The sequence below is a fragment of the Limanda limanda genome, chromosome 18, assembly GCF_963576545.1.
Source record: "Limanda limanda chromosome 18, fLimLim1.1, whole genome shotgun sequence".
NCBI classification, from domain to species: Eukaryota; Metazoa; Chordata; class Actinopteri; order Pleuronectiformes; family Pleuronectidae; genus Limanda; species Limanda limanda.
In genome coordinates this window covers 13,667,554-13,681,107 of record NC_083653.1, presented here as the reverse complement: position 1 = coordinate 13,681,107, position 13,554 = coordinate 13,667,554, and the positions used below count along the sequence as shown (strand labels likewise).

Sequence of the window (13,554 nt, the reverse complement as noted above, 5' to 3'; positions counted from 1 at the left end):
GCGGCGCTCTCTCACCTCTGCTAGGTGAGCCAAAAGGGCAATGCTCTGGACCGTCTTCCCCAGCCCCATCTCGTCTGCCAGGATTCCATTGATTCCCTGCAGAGACAAAGAAAATGAATAATTTTACATTTACAAATATAAGTTATAATAAAAAACATTTGAAAACCAAGAAACTGCTTTTTAAGCCAAAAAACACAACTAATAGATTCAGAAACTGAACTGAGCAGTAATGCAACAGGAACTGCAACAAAGGTATTAATGTCATATAAGATTTCCTATAAATAAAAACACAGACCAGGGACAGAAGGGAGTACCTGTTCATAGAGGTTCGCCAGCCAGTTCATGCCTTTGAGTTGGTAACCCTTGAGTTTGCCATCAAAAATGATGGGCTGAGGAATTTCGTCACCAGCAAGGATGGATGGGTTGGCCAGGCTGTAGCTCTCTCCAAAACCAGAGCCCGAGGACGAGCCAACGGCCGCATGCAGAGACGCACAGCGGCTGTCTTTGGCCTCCTCATCAAACATTCGCGTCTACAGGGGGAAATTTAGAAATAAGAAAAGAATAGGAAAGGTAGTGGAAGTAGAATATGTGTGTGTGTGTGTTTCAACCTACTTTCTTCTGATGAGCCTGGTAGGCTTCTTTGGCATTCCTCAGGGCCTGAGCCTTGTAGTATTCACTATCTGAAATGACACACAATCAACTTGTGTATAAAACCGTATAATCCAATTTAATCTGACATTTCTTTCCTATACACGCGATATGTACATTATGTACATACATACGCGAATATTGCTATATTTCTAAAGAAACATAGCAAAGCCTGAAAACCCTTGAATTCTACAGCAAAGTATACATGTATTTACTAACTATTCAGAAAAATAATTGTAGGACGTCAGCTTTAGTAAAGTATACATTGTAAGTGGTATTAATCAGTGATTTGTTTGTTGACACCACCGACACAACGAAGGTTACAGAGCCGTGCATACCATAATCCTCCTGTCCCATGTTGACCATTACGCCTCCTCCGATATCTATTTTCCTCTGACCCGCGCTGTCATCCAGCTTTTGAAGAATTTCCTCCTGCGCCTTGTCTCCTCCTGGACCCGCCAGGCTGGCCTTCCCGCTCATAAAGTGAGCGTACAGCTCCGTCTGGGTGATGAGGAAATTTAGTTTGCGCTGCTGACGCTTGGCCTGAAAAAAGACAAAAGAAACATTGATGCAATTATTGAAAGAAAATATCAGTTGGATAAAGAAAAAGCGAGGAGTCAGCTCTGGAGACAAAAATTTCCTCTTCACTTACCTCTTTCATCTCCTCGTCCAGCTTGCGTTGCTCCAGCGCCTCCTTCTCTGCCCTCTTCCTGTGCTCCTTCTCCACTTTCTCGTACTTCTTCCAGTAGAGCATCATCTCCTTGGTGAGGCGCCGGGCCCGGGGCAGCGTCTCCTTACAGTTCTTCTGAGCCTGGATGGCCGCACGCCGCACTTCTCGCATGCACTGATGAGCCAGCTGGTGCAAGCAAAACGGACGTTAAGTATTCTGAGGAAGCTACTGTTCAATCTTTCATATTCAAGAAAAGTTAACTGTCAGCTGAAAAGGATTTTAAAGTTTTTCAGAATAATGTGTATGTTTGACTTACCTTTTTAGCATTGGTCAACACTAGGTTCTTAGCAGATGTCTTTTGCTTGAAAGTCTGTAAATCAAGTACAAATGATTGTGAATTACTTGTACTGAGCATTTCAGCACATTACAAACATCTTGAGCCTTCATGTTTGACCACTGTGTTTCATTAGCCTCATGCACACTAACCTTGGGGATCTCCTTTTTGGCGATGGTGAGCCAGACCTTGCGTCGTCGTGCATTCAGCTGCTCGATGGTCAGATGTTTCTTCTTCACCACGGGCAGCGGTGCATCATGGGAAAACTTGGCGAAGACTTTGGTTATGTAAGGTCGGCCCCCTTCGTCCAGAAAGTCTCCCTCTCCTCGTTTCTTCTTCTTCTTCACTTTTTTCAGTTTGGCTGAAAGACAAACAGTCACATCAACAAAAAAACTCTAATTTCCAGAATAGATTGCGGAGATTGGTTGTTGTTTTTTGTCCTTACCCTTAAATTTCTTCTCATCTTTGATTTTCTTCTTTTTGGGGCCCAGAAGGTGGCGCTGCTGCTCGTAGAAGGGGTCATGAGTAGAGAGGAGTCCAGTGCTGTAGTACTGATACTGGTGAAGCTGAATGCAGACAGGTAAACACAACGATGACACTTCAATAACACACGTTGGCTGCTTCCTGGATATCTCTTAGCTCCGTGTTAGCACTGTGTTAGATGTTCCGTGTACCTCCCGCTCCGTGTGGAACTTGCTCTGATGCTGCCTGGTGTGGCGATGCAGCCTCAGCATATCATGCAGCTCCTCCCGAGACAAACAGAAATCGGAGTCATCGGAGTCGGTGTCCGAGTCCGTGGTGTCGTCACTCAACAGGACGCTCTGTAGGAGGAAGAGGGTAGAGAGTAAGAAAAGGTGTTAACATAAGAAGGAACTGTTCTAAACAAAATGGTACAGTGGGGAGAAAACAAAGAGTAGGGCTGTGATTTAACCCATTTTATTGCAAGTTATTTGTTTAATCTGACTGAAAGCTTAAATCTGCAGAATGTTGTGGAGCGTTTATAAAATACCTTGAGCCATTTCCGGTTTTTCTTCAGCTTGGAGAAGTTGTAGAGGCTCGTTTTGTCAGCCTTTGGGTCTACGGGGGTTTCAAGAGGAGAAAAACACTTTGCGTTTAGAATCTGACAGAGTGAATAAAGACACATTAACCATATCTACCATGCCAGGGTAAATGAGTGCAGTACGCACTGCCGTGTGTAGTAACATATTATAACATGTGTCTGCCTGATGCGTCTTACCTTTACCTTGCAGCAGAACTCCATTGAGGGGCTTGCCCTCGGCCAACCCATCCCCCTGTTCACATGACTCACTCTTCACTGTCAAGGCTGCATGTTGAGCCGAGTGGTCCAGAGACAGGCCCGACCCCAGCGCATCATCGCTGTCGTCACTGTCATCACTAGAACATGAGGAATATGTCACTGTATGCCCACCATTTACATCCTGTTTCTAATATTTATCGGTTGGAGATGTAACTGTCAAGCATCCTAACAGGGGGTTATATTCTGATAATTAGATAGTACTTTCTTTCATGATGTAATATAAAACAAACAAGAGTGCAAGTCATCCTGAAATCACATTTTCCTTCATTTATAAATAAAATTGGTAAACAGATAAGATTTAAGATTACTAAATTGTGTTTTATCTATTTCGCTGCAACTGATTCGCTTTGCAATCCTGTAAAAGCAAAATTGCATTTACAGTTAAACTACAACTGAAAGTGATCCTAGAATGTGTCCTATAATAATCCAGTGGTTCGGTCTGAGAACACCATGTGTATGATGCCCACCAGACTCCCCTCCGCCTGTACCTGGTGATGTCTCTGTTGAAGATGGTTGCGGTCTGGCGCAGGAAACTGTCCAACCTCACGGATCGTTCCAAGCGTTGCAGGTAGAGAGGTTTGGCCAGGCTAGAGCTCCCAGGCGCCCCAACCTCCAGCCGGCCATCCTGCTCCGACGCCATGCAACCCAGACACCACTGCCCAGCAGGGCAGCAACTTTTACTGAAGAGAGGGAAGAAGCAAGATAAGAATGAGATGCACAGGTCCCTGCTACCTACACGATGAGTAGTTGCTAGTCTCTTAAATTGACTTATGAAGGTTCATTAAGCTTAAAATAATTGGACATTGACTATGTGAAGCTCAGAAGCGAAAGCCAGGTTCTGCCAGATTTTCAAGCAATTCAAATCTGAGATACTAGAGATGTTCTTCTTCTAGCCTGGTTCCAAAACCCTCAAATCACCACCCACATCTCAGATGTTGTCAAAGTAATGAAACAGTCATTTATTCCAGTTCACCCTCCTTCATTGGCTGCACGTGCACAGAGGCCGCAGCTCATGGTTTGTAAAATCAAAATACAACACTCATGGTGGACCTACCTTCTCAGTACAGGATCTCATGGCTCCTCATTCCAAGATTAATTATCAGACAAAAGGTGAGAAACCCCTAAGAAACAAGATGACACACAGTCACTGAAAATGTTTTTATTAAGGGCATTTGCTCTTTCACGTGTTATAAGCCTATAGGGAGCTTGGTTCATTGCTGAAATACCGACAGTATGTGTTCATAATTTCCTATAAAATAAGTTTCTATAAAGATATTTTGATGACAGGGGTTAACTTATATATAGTATATATTTCATATATAGTAAGATATATACATATTATATTAAGGAAAGTGTACTTGGTTGTACAAAACATTTATTTTTCCTTATTTACCAATCCCATAAGCCTAGTTATTGTACTAGACAGTATTATAACTCAGCTCTATGTTATTGTATATTCCTGTAATGTCTGTATCAATGATTTTAACTCTCTTAACTGAGCTATATTCATCTGTTTGTGCAAGATCAATGGTTCATGTGCAATCCATTAACTGAACATATTGTCGCGCTGCACAATTTTGTCCTGTTTTGACACAGTATATATATATATATAGACGATTCATATATATATCAGTTTAATTCAAATCATATTTTTATATTCCTTAGACTTAAGTATTGTTCATTATTAATTACTGATGCCTAGTTTGACTCTTGCTGCTGTGAAACTGCAAATGTCCCCATTGTGGGACAAATATAGAATATCAAATATACATGTCTCATCTGAATGGACTGATGGTTGTCTCACTGACATGTGTTAATGTTAACTTGTCCTCTGTAATTACTACTTTCTGAAACACGGTCACGTGGAAGAATGACAACAACTGAGGCCCAGCAAGAGTTTAGTTTTTCGGGTTTAAATTCACCAAAACGACCCCGACAGCTGCATCGCTCTAAATAACACTTTTGCTCTCGTTATGTTATCATTAGCTTAGCCGCTAGCTAGCACTCGCAGGGGCTTTGCTAGCTAACCTTGGATGGTGCAGTGGGGGGGACTGCAGCTCCCGGGCTAGCGACCGTTAGCCGCCTCGCTACGTGAAGCTACATCGGCTCCTTCAGTGATAGTTACGGGTCAAGGTGGCAGATCACCGGGGGAAGTCAACCACACTTTACACACCGGAGCTGTTTTCGCGCTACCGCGTTAGCCTCCGGTGCTACCACGGTTGCTACCTATGCTAACTCTAATGTGGCCGCTCATCAGCGACGTTAGCTTATGAAACACTAACGCGTTTGACCTGCACCATTAATATGAAGTATTCGAACCGGCCCTGTCTCTTTAAGGCCACCGCCTCGCTTCCGTAACAATGTGTTGTAAAATGAGATTTGTTTCCCGGGGATTCTGTCGCTAAGTGGCCGCGGCCAGCTCCAGGCCCGCCGCCCCTGGTAGCCTCGCTGCGGACACGAGCAGGGGGGACCTCGGCTGCCGGCTGGAGCGAGCGATCCCCGGGTTTTAATTCTTTCTCCCTCCCGGCCATCTTCCCCCCCCATCGCCACAACAACCGCGGCGGAGTGTCTCACCTCGGGCCCCGTGTTCCCCCCTGGTCGCCTCTCTCGTCGCAGCTGCCGACTCTCGGTTCTCTCGCTCCAAAATGGCGGTTGGAGGCGCCGGGCGAGTCCGCGAGCTTTGAGTCGGCAGCGGCAGCGGAGAGGCGGCCACTTTCTGTTACTGAGAGAGCAGAGACACGACGCCATGGCGAGGGGACAGCAACGAGCAGGCGCTTTAATCGAGCCCCGAGACAGGGACGCTCGCTCGGCGGCGTCTCTAGCGTCGGGCCGGGGACAACAAACGACAACTACCACTTTTACTGATAGACAAAACACACGGCCGCCATGTGTGTTGATTTGAGCTGCGTGTGCACATGTATTAAAGAGGCATCGATGAGTTTCCGATGTCGATTAGTCGCGTCTGCTCATTGCGAAGATTACCGAGCTGCGTCTGACGTCACCAGAAGGGAACTCCGTTTAAGGCAGTTCGATTCCCACAGAATATGAATATTATAAATGTATCCCCCTGACTTCAGCCAATGTCAATAAAGTTAGGATTTTTTTTTAAATTACATAATTTTTCTATATATATTTATATCTCTATATTCATTTCATAACATATTTACTATTATTATTATATATACTGTTGCTGCCATTATTACTATATACTGCTATTATATTGGTATAATTACTATCATATATAAATATATATTATGTTATATTATATACTATATATACTGTACTATTTTTATATACTGTCTAACAATAACATTACCATCATATCATCAGTACTATTACCATCATCTTGCCACTGCACCTTATCTACCTATTTATCTTGTGTTTCTGTTTTTATTCTTTCTACCTCAATATTTTTTATTTTATTCTATTGTATTGTATTTTATTGTATTCAAATATACCGGCTGCTATGACGACTTAATTTCCCTTCGAGGATGAATAAAGTAATCTATCTATCTATCTATCTATCTATCTATCTATCTATCTATCTATCTATCTATCTATCTATCTATCTATCTATCTATCTATCTATCTATAACATTCAGTGATACATCGGAGTAATGATAGTGTTGTAGATCATCAGAGAGCAGACTTAAATGGAGCAGTGGTCCAACCTATTCCATCTGTAATCCCAAACCATCAATTAAAATGATTCACTTGTGTTGTGTAAATACAGGAATACTCATCTCTGGTTCAGATTCTTTTCCAGATGTTTTCTCTTCCTCCACTGAACAGGAAACAACCTTCTGGGGAACCTCGAGGAAGGTAATCTGTGAAGAGTCCTCCAGGTCATGGCATCTTCAGACGTTATACAGAGACAAGTCTGAGGAGTCAGATTTACCTTTAGCCTCAGCATACCCTCAAGTTTGGACTCCATCGTTGATTACAAGGCCGAAACACTTGATCACACAAAGGTGCACAACTCAACTTATGTCCCTAACATCTGCTGGTGGCCACTAACACCTGCTAACTTCTACTGGTAGTTGGTAACCTGAATTGTGTAGAAGACCTTCAGATGTACATGGGATATTCAACATCTTGTCCTTTATTCTAAAACACAGTTGTTTTCTCTTCCTCCACTGAACTATAAACAGCCTTCTTAAGAACTGTGAGGAAGTGTGTCTGTGGAATCATCCAGGTCATGGGATCTTCTGAGTTTGTACAAATGAACATAGGCAACTGGGCGTGCTTGTGTTTCTTGAAGCCGTCAGAACCGAAGATGTATTTTTGAACGAGAGGTGAATCGTCTTTAAGCACAGTTGCCTGAGATCACTTGTACAACTTCTTCCAATGTAATGAACGAAATTGATTTGATTACACTTCAAACAATCAAAATAATGTACTCCATTAGTATTGACAAGCTTTAATGGACCACAACAGAGCTGCAGCAGATATATGAAATAACTGTTCGTTAATCGATCGCACTGAATGCAACATGAACCCAGAGCTGGAGATCGGAGATGATGAACGCAGCTGAGGCGACACAGACAATGTCCAAGTGCATGTTATGTTTCAAATGGACCAAACAAGTGCATAAGCTAATGTGGTTAGTAAATGTATAGTGCAGCCATATCTTAATATTTTTCTACCAAGATATTCAGAGGTTCAGGCACATGAATGTAATGTACAGCCCTGGCGTTATTGTTTCACATAACATCATCTTGACTCATAGCCCACAGTTTCAATTCATGTCCACATTTCACTAAACGCTCCTATACAAAGTGCAAAGATCTTAAAGTCGGCTTCAAATATGACCAACAAAAAAGGTTTATTGTGTAGAGAGAGATTGAAGCGTGCAGTTAGCCACAGTAGGAATTCCCACTGTGCAGTAATTAGAACCCCCCCGAACGGGTCTGCCCTACGGATGATGCAGTTTCATTGACACAAAGATTCACTCGTTCATAGCCAGCTGGACTTTTCCTCCTCGAATTTAAGCGGGTCGATGAAAGGCTTGTCGATGGATTTGATCATCAGTTCGCCGCAGTACACGCACTCGGACGCAATGATGTCGTCAATGTCTGATTTGATCTGCTCGCGGCTCGTGCCCGCGTTGCCCTTTCCCAGGCTGGCAGTGTCGCCTTCGTCCTTGGTCGCCGCCCGCTGGCGAGACTTGGACGTTTGCGTGGTGGCGGACAGCTTTTTCTGAAGCTCCTCCAGACGGCCCTGCTTGTAGGTCGACATATGAGGAGTCACTTCCTAGAAAAGGGAGAAAAGAAGCATATAGGGATTATTACTACGCTGGGAGTGTTCAGGAATGTTTGAGTGAAGTCGAGTGATCATCATAAAGTGGTTACCTGGAAGAGGCAGTCATAGTGGAACATGTGTCCACACAAGAATAGATAGAACTGCCTGTTAAGCAACGGGAAGTCACAGGCAGCACATTTCTCTTGGGAATCCACCACACCGTATTTGTTCCTCATTTCTTGGATGTCTTCTCTTATGCGCTTGGCGCTTTCCGTAGCCTCCTCCATTTCCTGCTTCAGCTCCTCGATGTGCTGGTTGTACTCCTCCAGGGAGCTGCAGATGGCCTCCTGAGAAAATGAGGAATAGAACAACATGACGTACAGTGCTCCCTGTCCTTAAAAAACACATAAGAGTAACTACTCTGTTACAAACCTTAAAGTGGTCGATGGTGACAAAGTCCGGGAAGAAGGGCAGGATGTCTTCGATCTTCAGCAGGTCGCAGCTGGACAGGCAGTTCATGGCTTTCTTCACGTCTTTCTCCTCTTGGACAACGTGCCGGGCGATCTTCAGCCAAAGCTTTTTCCTCAGTTCCTCGTCATCCTCCGGCAGGTCAGCGCATGACTTGGCCAGGTCTACATCGACCTATGGGTGAAAACATACATAATTATCTAAGCTAGTGGCATTTAAACATTTTTCAATATCTAAGATTAAAGGAATTTGGAATTATGAACATACATTTGCATAATTTGGGATTATCTATTTAAATGTATTGATCACTCACTTGTAAAGCGAGATCCACCGCCTCCTCATACAGTTCCATAATCCTATAGACCAGGACACAGGCGCGGAGGTAGCCATGTTCAGCGCACAACCGGAGAGCATACTTCAGGTCGTAGTGTATCTCTGAGGCGTGTTTGCCGGCCTGCTCCAGATACGCCAGCAGAGAGTCCGGCTTGTACTTGGCGTAGAGCGACAGCAGGTAGTTGTGGATCGCCTCCTCTGTCACATTGAGCTCGTACACGCAGAACTCCATGTACCGAATGGTTTCACTGATCTGCTGGGTGCTGCCCATCTGGCTGTAGTTCATGAGGGCCGGGATGAGTTTCTTTGGCTCCAGCTTCTTGCCCATCTGGATCCATGCGTCCACCACCTTCTTGGGAATGTGCTGCATGAGGACGGGGGAGAACTTGTAAAAGAGCTTCTCGTCGCAGTGCTTGGAGAGCACGTCCAGAGCGGCGCTGTAGTCGTCGTGCTGGCAGTAGTGGGAAATCACCCGCTCGTAGTCCTGCATGACGACGGAGAAGTAAACCATGTCGTCCACGTTGCCGTGGCTGGCCAGCAGGTCGTAGATGGTGCTGCGGTTGTTGAACAGGCACTCCTTGTGCTTGGAGCAGCTGAGGAAGCTGCGGAACTCCTCGCGGGTCTCCTGGAAGATGATGCTGTTACCGTCACTCTCCAGCTGGCCGAGACTGTTCAGATAGAGCTCTGCGAGCCAGGTGACCAGCAAGGTGATCTGCGTTCGCTCACTCTGCTTCAAGTTATTCAGTTTCTTCAGTAAGAACTCCTTCAAGGCTTCCTCCTGTTTGGCTTCGATGAACTTGAGCGCTATTTCCTCAAAGTAGTTCTGTGTCAGCGCGTAGCACTTGGCGCTCTCCAGGTATCGCTTATTCTGGAAGCAGTGCTCGGCCTCCTTCGCCAGTACCATGTCCATGCACTCAGGCCGGTCCCGGCAGTACTCCTTGGCCAGATCAAATTTATTCATGCTCATGTACATCTGCCAGACGTCCCTGGCCTCGCGCTGGATGTGATAGCGGAAGACTGCCCGCTCGGTGTAGATCCACACCAGCCCACCCACTGGGTCCTTAATCATCCTCTTGAGGGAGCCAAATTTATCTGGGAACACGTCCTCATAAACAACCTGTCCATTCAGAGTGCAGATGGCCTTGACTCGGTCATGGAGCAACAACAGGAAGTGGAACTGTGTCAGCACAATGGAGATGGGCTTCTTGAGAGTAATGTCAATGTCCGGGGTGTAGTCCCATACCTGATCGATCGCGAGGGGGAAAATAAAGGAGAAATATGAGAAATGAGGGTAGAAGTAAACATTATTGAAACATCTGAAGATTGTCCCACGCACACAGATATTTACCTGCACATCACTTAGCAGAGAATCAGGCCTCACATAGTCCAGCTGACCATAAAGAACTCCATTACCCATCATCCAGGCAAACGCCTTGGGGGAAGTGCGCAGCTTCGAGGTGTAGAACGTGATCTCGCTGTAGCCCATGTTGGCCGGGAACTCCTGGAAACTGGGCAGCAGGTCCTGGTTCTGGTTGAAGATGGAGCTGAAGCCCAGCTGCTCTGACCCCTCGGGTATCTTACCCACAAACTGGAACAGGCGTTTGCGTGTGGTGGCGATGATGAAGTACTTGTTCTCCAGGCCGCGCTCCACCTCCAGGCAGCAGATGGGTGCTGGCTTCCCATCCTCCTCCAGGGAGTGGACCTGTCTCAAGATAACAACGTGATATTGTTCAGGATAGGAAAAACATCTGATCGGTATATTCTACTGATTTGGATTACAAACCAAACAGTATCACCAACATAATATCTTAAATTTTAAGGTAAAATAGTGCTTTCTCAGATAATCAGCCAGTCTCTGACCTGTCTGAAGTACTGGTCTGGATTGGTGTTGAACAGGCTGCCCTCGCTTGCGGAGATCTCAGCCTCAAAGATGATGCCTTGACCGGTGCCCACCAGGATGGGTCCCGTGCTGGTCTCGTTGCCGAACAGCTTGTTCCAGCCGACGCTCTCAATGAGGTGGCCTCTCCAGCGGGACAGACTGCGCACCTTCTGCGTGTTCCTGTTGAGGTACAGACACTCGCTGGTGCTCAGGCTTATCAGCACATGGGCGCCTGCAGTGGGGAGAGTACGGAGGAGGTTGTTAATAAGTCATAAGCATGACACCATCAGAGTAATGTAATGAATTATGCAGTAGAAGCAGAGAGCCTGGGCCACCAGTGCTGATGTATTCTCTGAGACCTGTGAAGAACCCATTCAGATCTGGTAAACATCCGCCCTGAGTAATTAAATAGCTAGTGGTCAGCACAATGTTCTGGTCTGAATCGTCTTGAGATCTGATCACTCAAACCCCATTCAGAGTTGATCAGGGCAACATTTGATCACGTTGTCTTTGCTTTGTAGATGCAAATGCATCTTTGGCCACACATGAGGGATCAGCTGACGTCTCTGACCCACAACAGTTTCACTAGCAATCAAACATTTTTTTAATGATTCTCTGTGTCCATAGGCTGATGTGTTTGTGGCCCCCACCAATATATCAACACTGATCACAATATAATAACTGATATTTTTCCAAATTTGATTAAGTCATTCTTTACATCACAGTTGGATGAGATTCATTCAGCCCCTCCTGACTCCTCTCTCCCTGCTGTACTCTCTTTCCCTCGCCCTGACACACAGATTAACACATAGTCAACAAATATACGTCTGTAAACTCAGACTGGGTCAAAACAACATAATTTGATCTTGACAAAGAGAAATCAGACACTTGATCATCTGCATATAGAGCAGGGGAGTGACATACGATCACAAGTGGTTACAGGAGACACATTCACTTGTAATAGGTCATCTCAGTATGGATATTAGGTCTGAATAGGACCTGAGGCATTTTCGCTGGATCGGGTAAAGATGATATGCATATTATGATTAAGCACTATCCGAGGAACAACTTTAATGGGAGGTAATATTCAAAATTATGTGTATTTGAGCTCTAACAGAATACCCAGAGATAAACAATAAGTTGTTTTACTCCTTTAAGTATAAGAGCAGTGTTTGAAATTAACATCTGAATAAGCAATGGTGTCTTTTTTCACCTGTGGGGTCCAGGAACAGTTTGTGCACTTTGCTGTCGTCTTTCCTTCCCAATTCGATCTGATTAGGCTGATCTGGCTTGGCCAAGTCAATCCTGCACAGGAGAGAACATGGAACACATTAGTATCAGCAATGGCAACTCTCTTCCAGGCTTCAACCAACAACAATGACTACAAATGAGCACTAATCGCAGTGAGGAGCAGTCAGAACCATGTTGTTTGATAAGTGTTATTTGCCTCAGCAGGGTGTCCTTCCCCAGACTCATGCACAGCTGATTGTTGCAGACTGCGAGATGGTTTATCTTCTCCGGGGGTGTGAAGTCGATCCTCTGCTTGTTGAAGATCGGCTTCTCCTCCTCCAGTCTCACGTTCACGAAGCCTGGTGTCAGGGAACAAGCTGGTTATCAGTGTTATCGAGTCTTTCAACAAAATGGCGTCTGAGTTTTAAAGATTTATCAGCGTTAATGATCCGGGAAATGGGTCCCTGTGTGTATTCGAGCAGCCTGGAGCATCCCGACCCACCTGAGTGTGTGATCCCGATGTTGGCACCGGACAGGCGGCTGTGCTGCTGCGCACTCTGCCTCGTGTTCTGCGAGTCCTCGTACTCGTCGAGAATTGAAGCCATGGTTGAATCTTCACCTTGTTTCTACACCTTAACATAAAATCGTCTCCAGACAAGAGAAATCGGGGCAGAGTCTGTTCTAAGACGACATAGCTGGAGTAGCTAGCTAGCCTAGCACTGTTTACTTCCGTCCAGGGCTCACCAGCGCATTTCCTGTGGCCGCATCCGTCTCCAGTGACCAGGGAGATGTCGACTGGATGTTACACTGCAACATAAACAGGAGAATAATTCAGTTTTCACTCATTCAGTCCATCTTAACAGTTAGCTTAGCTTCCGACTGCACAGCACAGGGTGGACTCCAACAGTCAGGTGACACTGGGAATCATGTGATCACATTTGGTGTAGTTCCCGTCTGTGACACTGGGGGGCGACGGTCACCCAACTTTAGAGCAAGGACTGGAAACCATAATTTAAAATAATATTAATGATAATCATATTTTACTTTATATAGAACCTCTCAAAACAAAGTTACAAAGTGCTTCACCAATCAAATATGTAGCAAGTAAGGATATACGAAAAATAACTAATGAAAATAACATTCTATGAAAATACTAGAAATGTAACTCAACTGCATTAAATTCAATAAAAACAATGAATTAACTAAAAATAGGTTACTTGGATCCACTACATTCAATTCTATAAAAGATCAAGTTAAAAAAATAAAAGGAAAATTGAAAACTTGACAATAGAATTAACGTTCATTACAAACACCAATCTCAAAATGAGAAGAGATGATCTATACCAGATTTAGCTATCATCTTACAGTCCTCACACTAAAGAACTAAAGTTTAGTGCATGGTTCCTATCTCTCTCTGTGTGTGATGTCTGTGT

At 44.8% G+C, this 13,554-nt stretch overlaps 2 protein-coding genes across 3 annotated transcripts in view; both read right to left on the bottom strand.

Annotated features, from left to right (window-relative positions):
* ino80 (INO80 complex ATPase subunit) overlaps positions 1–5,631 on the bottom strand; it is a 41,852-nt gene extending 36,221 nt beyond the window's left edge. The window contains exons 1-14 of one of the 2 annotated variants that reach the window (XM_061091394.1): positions 5,545–5,631; positions 4,025–4,091; positions 3,459–3,650; positions 2,890–3,047; positions 2,662–2,729; positions 2,327–2,473; positions 2,098–2,218; positions 1,805–2,013; positions 1,635–1,688; positions 1,301–1,504; positions 987–1,191; positions 613–680; positions 315–530; positions 16–96 (exon numbers count right to left, since the gene is read on the bottom strand). In XM_061091394.1, the coding sequence (XP_060947377.1) occupies positions 16–96; positions 315–530; positions 613–680; positions 987–1,191; positions 1,301–1,504; positions 1,635–1,688; positions 1,805–2,013; positions 2,098–2,218; positions 2,327–2,473; positions 2,662–2,729; positions 2,890–3,047; positions 3,459–3,610 (1,683 nt within the window). In that variant the 5' untranslated portion in view covers positions 3,611–3,650; positions 4,025–4,091; positions 5,545–5,631. The remainder of the gene's footprint in view (positions 1–15; positions 97–314; positions 531–612; positions 681–986; positions 1,192–1,300; positions 1,505–1,634; positions 1,689–1,804; positions 2,014–2,097; positions 2,219–2,326; positions 2,474–2,661; positions 2,730–2,889; positions 3,048–3,458; positions 3,651–4,024; positions 4,092–5,544) is intronic. The other variant, XM_061091395.1, reaches the window with a different exon arrangement.
* A 1,743-nt stretch (positions 5,632–7,374) lies between these two features.
* vps18 (VPS18 core subunit of CORVET and HOPS complexes) lies at positions 7,375–13,027 on the bottom strand. Its single transcript, XM_061091041.1, has 9 exons — positions 12,624–13,027; positions 12,339–12,480; positions 12,105–12,196; positions 10,873–11,123; positions 10,361–10,714; positions 8,993–10,255; positions 8,644–8,853; positions 8,322–8,558; positions 7,375–8,223 (listed from the first exon to the last, which is right to left on the bottom strand). The coding sequence occupies exons 1-9, from the start codon at positions 12,724–12,726 to the stop codon at positions 7,927–7,929; spliced, it is 2,949 nt and encodes a 982-aa protein (XP_060947024.1). The 5' UTR covers positions 12,727–13,027; the 3' UTR covers positions 7,375–7,926.
* Between the last annotated feature and the right edge of the window lie 527 nt (positions 13,028–13,554).